At 42.6% G+C, this 10614-nt stretch overlaps 1 protein-coding gene across 2 annotated transcripts in view; it reads right to left on the reverse strand.

The window, feature by feature from the left end:
• coe3l.L (COE3-like L homeolog) overlaps positions 1-8714 on the reverse strand; it is a 73418-nt gene extending 64704 nt beyond the window's left edge. For both annotated transcript variants that reach the window (XM_018227422.2, XM_018227414.2), the window contains exon 1: positions 8158-8714. In XM_018227422.2, coding sequence (XP_018082911.1) covers positions 8158-8291 — 134 coding nt within the window. In that variant the 5' untranslated portion in view covers positions 8292-8714. The remainder of the gene's footprint in view (positions 1-8157) is intronic.
• Positions 8715-10614: the final 1900 nt, after the last annotated feature.

Here is a 10614-nt window from a genome sequence, read left to right on the forward strand (position 1 = left end):
CTTTTAAAACAATGTAGCAAACAATGTAACAAGAGTCCCCCGGCTACATTGCTTCAGGAGAAATGACACAGATAGTGCTTTCAATAACAATTACATTTACACACAACTTGAAAACCAATGACATTTTCTAAAGAATGTCTAATGGGAAGTTACTTAGAACGACATTTTCTTACATTATGTAAAGTTTTATTTTGGGGTTTACATTCCCTTTAAAGGGGAACTATCACGAAAAAGAAAATTTAATATAAGCTTCCTCATACGGAAATAAGAAACTTTCTAAATACAATCAATTAAAAATTCTGAACGGTTTCTGAAATATTGAAGTTATTCTTCACTATCCCTCTCTGCATCGGTCTTTCTTCATGCAGGAGTTAGGTGACAGTTAGATGCAATATATCTCATAGGGGGGCTCCCTTTCCTAGCAGATGTATTAACGCTCACTCTATTAAACTCACCAGACATTAAAGTCTCTCTACATGTAGAATTTTTGCAAAACACAGTTATTTTGTTAGATTGATTATCCAATATATCTTATAAGGGGGCTCCTTTCCTAGCAGATGTATTAGAGCTCACTCAAATAACTGAGTCCAGTACAAACAAAAACAAATTAACTGCCTTTTTCACAAATTCTACATGTAGAGAGACATGATGTGTGGTGGTTTTAATAGGGTGAGCTATAATACATCTTCTAGGCAAAAGGAGCCCCCCATGATACATATTGGATCATTCATCTGACACCCAGCTCCTGCATGAAGAGAGAATGAAGAGAAACAGGTGCTGAGAGAGGAATAGTGAAGATAAACTTGATTATTTCAGAAACAGTACAGAATATTTAATTATAATTATATTTAGAAAGTTTCTTTTTCAATATGCTGAAGCTTATATTAAATTTTCATTTCCGCAATAGTTCTCCTTTAAGTCTGTGTATTTCTCTGGCCTATTTCAAGCTGGAGGATGGATGGAAAGGCACAACATTTTGTTAAGAAAGAAGGAGAGAAGGTACATTGATTGTTTTTGAGTCGTTGGCCTGCATCATTTCATATGAAGCAGAAAACCAAGATTTGCCTACTCCTCTTCTTTAGTGGACTATACAAGGCTCGGAGCAGCCAGTCTAGAACCTTAGTATCATTTTGACTGCTCTAGCCAGGTGCAACATTATCTTCAGGTGGAGTAGCCATACCGACCAATTGAGGTAGCGATTACTGGTCAGCTGTTGGTTGACAAGCTTTTGATTGGCTGCTGTGACTTACAAAACCCGGAGCTGCACTGTATGAACTAAGGATGAGAGTCACTATGGGACTGCACTGTGTGAGCTCACAATTAGGGGCACATTTACTAAGGGTCGAAGTGAATTTTAGAATTTAAAAACGTTGAATTTCGAACTATTTCTTGGGTACTTCAACCATCGAATAGGCCTAAATTCGACTTCGATTCGAAGTAAAAAAGTTTGACTTCGAAAATCGAAGTACTGTCTCTTTATAAAAGTTTGACTTCGACACTTCGCCACCTTAAACCTGTCGAATTGCTATGTTAGCCTATGGGGACCTCCTAGAACCAATAGCCAACATTTGGCTACGTTTTTAGAAGTCAAAGTAAAATCGTTCGATCGATCGATAAAACCGTTCATCGTACGATTGAACGATTTGACTTCGAGCGAATATGGCCAAATTTGATAAAAAAACTTCGACTTCAAATATCGAAGTAATGCAATTCGATGGTCGAATTTCGAAGTCTGTTGTACTTCGAAATTCGACCCTTGATAAATCTGCCCCTTAGTGTCACAGTAATATCCAGCACAATCTGGCAACTGAAATGTTCTAATATGTAGCACTAGCATGTAAATAATAACCTCTAGTAATAATAATAAAAATAAACACTGCCCTGAATATAACAACCCTTTTTAATATCCAACACTATCACGTATTTAACAACTCCAAGTAATATCAAACACTGTCCATCACTTATATACATCACTATCCTGTTTATAATACCCCCAACGACATTAAGCACTATTATCACAAGTAATATCTAGCACTGTCCTGTATATAATAACTCCAGTGAAATCCAACAACCACATAGAAAAAATAACCCCCAGAAATATTTAGCACTGTCCTCCTATATAATATATCCTATATATATCACCTTAATATCCAGCAAAATTATATATATATATATATATATATATATATATATATATATATATATATATATATATATATATATATATATATATATATATATATATAATAACAACAACCCCAGTGATATATAATAACCCCAGTGACAATATATATATAATACACAAAAGCCATGAATATCCTGTAAATTATATCCTTATAAACGGTGAGTTCTGATGTCATTTCTGTCACATGACTCACTGAAACTTCTGTATTATAATAAATAAAGTGCCCCCAGTTGCAAAATATGAGGATATTAGAAGTCACCTCGGAGTTCCATGACCTGTATAAAAACACTCGGCCTTCGGCTTTGTACTTTTATATGGTCCTGAAACTCCTCTGTAACTTATAATATCCTTATATTTTACAAGAGGGGGTACTTTATTCACTATATATATATATATAGTAACCCCCAATAATATGTAGCAATATCCTATAGTTATTTAGCTTTTGATTCAGAAGCTCTCCAGTTTGTACTTTTAGCAATTTATAGTCCAATTCCCCTAGCAACCATGCACTGATTTGAATAAGAGACTGGGATATAAATAGGAGAGGCCTGAATAGAAAGATGAGTAATAAAAAGTAACAATAACAATACATTTGTAGCCTCAGGGTAGGGACACACTGGGCGATTTGGGGAGATTTAGTCGCCTGGCGACTAATCGCCGCGACTTTCCACGACCAATCTTCCCCGAATGCCTCCCCTCGCTCTGCGCCTGGTTAAATGAAAAATCGCCTGCGCTAATCACACGCAGCGATTCGTTTTCCGAAGTCGCCCGAAGTTTCCTCGTGAGGCAACTTCGGGCGATTTCGGAAAACGAATCGCCGTGTGTGATTAGCGCCGGCGACTTTTCATTTTATCCAGGCGCAGAGTGAGGGGAGGCATTCGGGGAGAAAAGTCGCTGCGATTAGTCGCCAGGCGACTAAATCTCCCCAAATCGCCCAGTGTGTCCCTACCCTTACAGAACATTTGTTTTTCACATGGGGTCACTGACCTCCATTTAAATGCTAGAAAGAGTCAAAAGAAGAAAGCAAATAATTAAAAACCTGTAAAAAAAAAAATAATGAAGACCAATTGAAAAGTTACTCAGAATTAGCCATTCCATAACATCCTAAAAGTTAACTTGAAGGTAAACCACCCCTTTAACATGTAAATATAAGAATTATCCAGAACTATCCTATACTTATAATATAAATAAATCTGAGTAATGTCTAACACTATGCTGTATATAATCAGTCCCATCAATAATCAGCATTTAACTGTTTACAACCCTTCTGACTTTGAGCAATGCCATATATACAATAACCCCAGTGATACCAGCATTATCCTGTATATAATAATCCACAGCAATATAAGCACTGTCCTGTATATAATAACCCCCAGTAATACCAGCATTGTCTTGTATATAATAACGCCCAGTAATAACAGCACTGTCCTATAATAACCCACAGTAATACCCGGCACTGTCCTATAATTACCCCCAGTAATACCAGTACTGTCCTGTATATAATAACCCCCAGTAATACCCAGCACTGTCCTGTATATAATAACCCCAAGTAATACCAGCACTGTCCTGTATATAATAACCCCCAGTAATACCCAGCACTGTTCTGTATATAATAACCCCCAGTAATACCAGCACTGTTCTGTATATAATAACCCCCAGTAATACCAGCACTGTCCAGCACTGTTCTGTATATAATAACCCCCAGTAATACCAGCACTGTCCTGTATATAATAACCCCCAGTAATACCCAGCATGGTTCTGTATATAATAACCCCCAGTAATACCCAGCACTGTCCTGTATATATTAACCCACAGTAATACCCAGCACTGTCCTGTATATGATAACCCCCAGTAATACCAGCACTGTCCTGTATATAATAACCCCCAGTAATACCCAGCATGGTTCTGTATATAATAACCCCCAGTAATACCCAGCACTGTCCTGTATATATTAACCCACAGTAATACCCCAGCACTGTCCTGTATATGAATAACCCCCAGTAATACCAGCACTGTCCTGTATATAATAACCCCCAGTAATACCCAGCATGGTTCTGTATATAATAACCCCCAGTAATACCAGCACTGTCCTGTATATAATAACCCACAGTAATATCCAGCACTGTCCTGTATATAATAACCCCCAGTAATACCAGCACTGTCCTGTATATAATAAATCCCCGGTAATACCAGCACTGTCCTGTATATATAACCCACATTAATACCCAGCACTGTCCTGTATATAATAACCCCCAGTAATACCAGCACTGTCCTGTATATAATAACCCCCAGTAATACCAGCACTGTCCTGTTTATAATAACCCCCAGTAATAACAGCACTGTCCTATAATAACCCCCAGTAATACCAGCACTGTCCTGTATATAATAACCCCCCAGTCATAAAGCCTGTCCCTATAATCCCAATCCTTCCAGTAACCAGCACTGTCCTGTATATAATAACCCCCAGTAATAACAGCACTGTCCTATAATAACCCCCAGTAATACCAGCCCTGTCCTGTATATAATAACCCGCAGTAATACCAGCATTGTCCTGTATATAATAACCCCCAGTAATACCAGCCCTGTCCTGTATATAATAACCCACAGTAAATCAGCACCGTCCTATAATAACCCCCAGTAATACCAGCACTGTCCTGTATATAATAACCCCCAGTAATACCAGCACTGTCCTGTATATAACCCCCAGTAATACCAGCACTGTTCTGTATATAATAACCCCCAGTAATACCAGCACTGACCTGTATATAATAACCCACAGTAATACCAGCACTGTCCTGTATATAATAACCCCCAGTAATACCAGCACTGTCCTTTATATAATAACCCACAGTAATATCCAGCACTGTCCTGTATATAATAACCCCCAGTAATAACAGCACTATCTTGTATATAATAAACCCCAGTAATAACAGCACTGTCTTGTATATAATAACCCCCAGTAATACCAGCACTGTCCTGTATATAATAACCCCCAGTAATACCAGCACTGTTCTGTATATAATAACCCCCAGTAATACCAGCACTGTCCTGTATATAATAACCCCAACTAATACCAGCACTGTCCTGTATATAATAACCCACAGTAATACCCAGCACTGTCCAGCACTGTTCTGTATATAATAACCCCCAGTAATACCAGCACTGTCCTGTATATAATAACCCCCAGTAATACCAGTACTGTCCTGTATATAATAACCCCAGGTAATACCAGCACTGTCCTGTATATAATAACCCCAGTAATACCAGCACTGTCCTGTATATAATAACCTCCAGTAATATCAGCACTGTCCTGTATATAATAACCCCCAGTAATATCAGCACTGTCCTGTATATAATAACCCCCAGTAATACCAGCAGTGTTCTGTATATAATAACCCCCAGTAATACCCAGAGCTGTCCCGAAAATAACAATTATATCTATACGCAACTCACTGGGTTCCTGATCTCAAATTACTATTTTTGGGAAATCCGTTCATAGGTGGGATCACTTTTGCACCAGGACTAGGGGCAGATCCAGTGCATTGGGGATATAATAACATTGGCACCTAGTCTCTCCTATAGCTGTTGGCAGCAGAGGGAACACTTCGGCCTCAGAGGTACCAACCTGAGCCCCTGCCCCAGAGCCACTACTCATTGCCTGGGTCACTGTCTTATTACTGTCACCTCCTGTATCTGTGGGTATAATAACTGTGCCCCTGTATCTGTGGGTATAATAGCTGTGCCCCTTTATCTGTGGGTATAATAGCTGTGCCCCTGTATCTGTGGGTATAATAACTGTGCCCCTGTATCTGTGGGTATAATAGCTGTGCCCCTTTATCTGTGGGTATAATAGCTGTGCCCCTGTATCTGTGGGTATAATAGCTGTGCCCCTGTATCTGTGGGTATAATAACTGTGCCCCTGTATCTGTGGGTATAATAGCTGTGCCCCTGTATCTGTGGGTATAATAGCTGTGCCCCTGTATCTGTGGGTATAATAACTGTGCCCCTGTATCTGTGGGTATAATAGCTATGCCCCTGTATCTGTGGGTATAATAGCTGTGCCCCTGTATCTGTGGGTATAATAGCTGTGCCCCTGTATCTGTGGGTATAATAGCTGTGCCCTGTATCTGTGGGTATAATAGCTGTGCCCCTGTATCTGTGGGTATAATAGCTGTGCCCCTGTATCTGTGGGTATAATAGCTATGCCCCTGTATCTGTGGGTATAATAGCTGTGCCCCTGTATCTGTGGGTATAATAGCTGTGCCCCTGTATCTGTGGGTATAATAGCTGTGCCCCTGTATCTGTGGGTATAAAAGCTGTGCCCCTGTATCTATGGGTATAATAGCTGTGCCCTGTATCTGTGGGTATAATAGATGTGCCCCTGTATCTGTGGGTACCTGCCCTGGTTATGTGGGGTTATTATATACAGGTACTTTCTCTGTGTCCTGGTTATGTGGGGTTATTATATACAGGTACTTTCTCTGTGTCCTAGTTATGTGGGGTTATTATATACAGGTACTTTCTCTGTGTCCTGGTTATGTGGGGTTATTATATACAGGTACTTTCTCTGTGTCCTGGTTATGTGGGGTTATTATATACAGGTACTTTCTCTGTGTCCTGGTTATGTGAGGTTATTATATACAGGTACTTTCTCTGTTCCCTGGTTATGTGGGGTTATTATATACAGGTACTTTCTCTGTGCCCTGGTTATGTGGGGTTATTATATACAGGTACTTTCTCTGTGTCCTGGTTATGTGGGGTTATTATATACAGGTACTTTCTCTGTTCCCTGGTTATGTGAGGTTATTACATACAGATATTTCTCTGTGTACTGGTTATGTGGGGTTATTATATACAGGTACTTTCTCTGTTCCCTGGTTATGTGGGGTTATTATATACAGGTACTTTTTCTGTGTCCTGGTTATGTGGGGTTATTATATACAGGTACTTTCTCTGTGTCCTGGTTATGTGGGGTTATTATATACAGGTACTTTCTCTGTTCCCTGGTTATGTGGAGTTATTATATACAGGTACTTTCTCTGTGTCCTGGTTATGTGGGGTTATTATATACAGGTACTTTCTCTGTTCCCTGGTTATGTGGAGTTATTATATACAGGTACTTTCCTCTGTGTCCTGGTTATGTGGGGTTATTATATACAGGTACTTTCTCTGTGTCCTGGTTATGTGGGGTTATTATATACAGGTACTTTCTCTGTTCCCTGGTTATGTGGGGTTATTATATACAGGTACTTTCTCTGTGCCCTTGTTATATGGGGTTATTATATACAGGTACTTTCTCTGTGTCCTAGTTATCTGGGGTTATTATATACAGGTACTTTCTCTGTGTCCTGGTTATGTGGGGTTATTATATACAGGTACTTTCTCTGTGTCCTAGTTATGTGGGGTTATTATATACAGGTACTTTCTCTGTGTCCTGGTTATGTGGGGTTATTATATACAGGTACTTTCTCTGTGTCCTGGTTATGTGGGGTTATTATATACAGGTACTTTCTCTGTTCCCTGGTTATGTGGGGTTATTATATACAGGTACTTTCTCTGTGCCCTTGTTATATGGGGTTATTATATACAGGTACTTTCTCTGTGTCCTAGTTATCTGGGGTTATTATATACAGGTACTTTCTCTGTGTCCTGGTTATGTGGGGTTATTATATACAGGTACTTTCTCTGTGTCCTAGTTATGTGGGGTTATTATATACAGGTACTTTCTCTGTGTCCTGGTTATGTGGGGTTATTATATACAGGTACTTTCTCTGTGTCCTGGTTATGTGGGGTTATTATATACAGGTACTTTCTCTGTGTCCTGGTTATGTGGGGTTATTATATACAGGTACTTTCTCTGTGTCCTGGTTATGTGGGGTTATTATATAGAGGTTACTTGGTTATTGCCCCGGTGCTGTCTGTGACACTTCCACGTGTGGGAATTCCCGGTGCCCAGTGCCCGTCAGACTGACCTTTGTGCGGCGGTGCTGGAGTCCACAATTCCAGAGTTTTGCATCCAGGAGCGGACGGAGGACAGGGCGGCAGGTAGCGGCTCCTCCTTCATGCTCAGCCCGCCCCGGGAGAGCGAATCCTGGATAGAGAACATGAATGTGCCCCCCAGAAATAATCCTAGGGAGATAAAGTGCCAAATCCAAGGGGAATCCCTGGCTGCTCCTCGGCTCCGGGGCTCCTACCCCCCTAGGGCAGGCTCCGGGCAGCGCTTGGCTCCATGGAGTCAGTCCGGGAGGGATGCGGATCTCAGGTAGAAGAGAGAGGAACTGGGAGGAGGACACAGATTCTCTGGCAGGAGGCTGAGATCCTGGGGTCCCTGGGGAAGCAGGAGGGGAGTGGGAAAGAGCTGAATCCCTCCCTCCCCTTATCCAGCCCGGGCTGCCTCTTGCTCTGCGCTCCCTGCCCCTCTCATTCCTCCTTCTTCCCTGGCTGTCTCTTCCCTTCCTGCCCCTGTCTCTTCTACTCCTGCTTCCCTCATTTACTGTCTCTTCTTCTACTGCCCCTCTCACTCACTGTCCTTCCCCTCTCACTCACTGTCCTGCCCCTCTCACTCACTGTCCTTCCCCTCTCTCTCACTGTCAGTCCCTTCTCACTCACTGTCCTGCCCCTCTCACTCACTCACTCACTCACTCACCCTCACTCACTCTCCTGCTCCACTCACTCTGACTAACTCTCCTGCCCCTCTCACTCACTTTTCTGCTTCTCTCACTCACCCTCACTCACTGTCCTGTCCCTCTCACTCAGTCCTGTCCCTCTCACTCACTGTCCTGCCCCTCTCACTCACTGTCCTGCCTCTCTCACTCAGTCCTGTCCCTCTCACTCACTGTCCTGCCCCTCTCACTCACTGTCCTGCCCCTCTCACTCACTGTTAGTCCTTGTGTTTATCACTCACCCTCTCTAACTCCTAGTTTGGCTGTTGCCCTACTTATCACTTCTTCCTTGGCTGTCTCTTCTGTTCCAGCCCTTCTTATTAACTCTGCCATTACTTCCAAATTGTATCCCACTCACCCGTTACTGGCTGTCACTTCTCTTGGTCATCTATCTCTTCTCTGTCTCTTCCACATCTGCCCCTCTCATACACTCTATCACAACTGTCTTTTCCACTCTCACTCCCCTCATTCAACTCCATTAACTGTCTCTACTCGTGTGCATCTGATTCTCTTCCTGTGTCTTTCCTGCTCCTTTCCTTATCACAACTGCTTCCAGGCTGTCTCTTCCACTCTTACCCCTCTCACTCCCAGTCAATCTGTCTGTCTCACCTTCCTCCCCCCATTACTCCCAGCCATTATATTCAATTGATTTCTGTCTTCTACACAACTGCCTCCTTCTTCTCTCCCTGCCCCTCTCATTGTCACTGGTTGTGCCTTAGTGGAATGCTTTCTCTCTAGCCTCTCCCTCACTGTCTCATCCTTTCCTTCATTTGCCCTCACATAATGTGCCCCAATTGCTACTTGTCTCTCCCTTACATTTATATCCCCTGCTGACTCCTTTCTGCCTCTGTGAGAGGGGTAATGGGTAAGAAGGGGTCGGGCATCATGGAGGGTGTAAATAAGTGAAGGTGGGTGTCAATGCAAAGGGCACAGACAGGTTTTGTAGAGAGGACATAGAGTTTATATCAGGAGTGCCAATACTTTACTATTGTGGGGTCTACTTTTAGCGATGTTGTCCCATTATGATCTACGTCCATAAAAGCTTTGTTCCCTGCACTACTGCTGCTTTGCCTCCCTCCCTGACCCCAGCGTGCAGGAAAAGGTACAGGTATGTGCCGGGGGAGGTGTGGCTTCTGGCTGAGGGGCCCGGCTGGCTGAGGGTGTGGGGCCCCTGAGGCTGCAGGCCCATTAGGTGAGTGTGAGACCAGGGATAGGTGGGGACACAATGGAGCAGCGGGACAAGGAACTGTAGGGGTTAATGTTGTGTGTGACAAATGGTTGTAGTAAAACCCACAGACAAGCTGTACCTATAAGACTAAATAATGAATGTAGTTACACAGCTACACACAGGCTCATTATAGTCTCTAGAACTCACAGTCTTTCTTCACACAGTCAAGGAGCAGGAAGCTTCTCACAGAGGGAAGGGGCGGAGCTAATTCCTCACACAATCCAGGAGCAGGAAGCTTCTTACAGAGGGAAGGGGCGGAGCTAATTCCTCACACAATCCAGGAGCAGGAAGCTTCTCACAGAGGGAAGGGGTGGAGCTAATTCCTCACACAATCCAGGAGCAGGAAGCTTCTCACAGAGGGAAGGGGCGGAGCTAATTCCTCACACAATCCAGGAGCAGGAAGCTTCTCACAGAGGGAAGGGGCGGAGCTAATTCCTCACACAATCCAGGAGCAGGAAGCTTCTCACAGAGGGAAGGGGTGGAGCTAATTCCTCACACAATCCAGGAGCAGGAAGCTTCTCACAGAGGGAAGGGGCGGA

The sequence above is a fragment of the Xenopus laevis genome, chromosome 1L (genome assembly GCF_017654675.1).
Source record: "Xenopus laevis strain J_2021 chromosome 1L, Xenopus_laevis_v10.1, whole genome shotgun sequence".
Lineage (NCBI taxonomy): Eukaryota > Metazoa > Chordata > Amphibia > Anura > Pipidae > Xenopus > Xenopus laevis.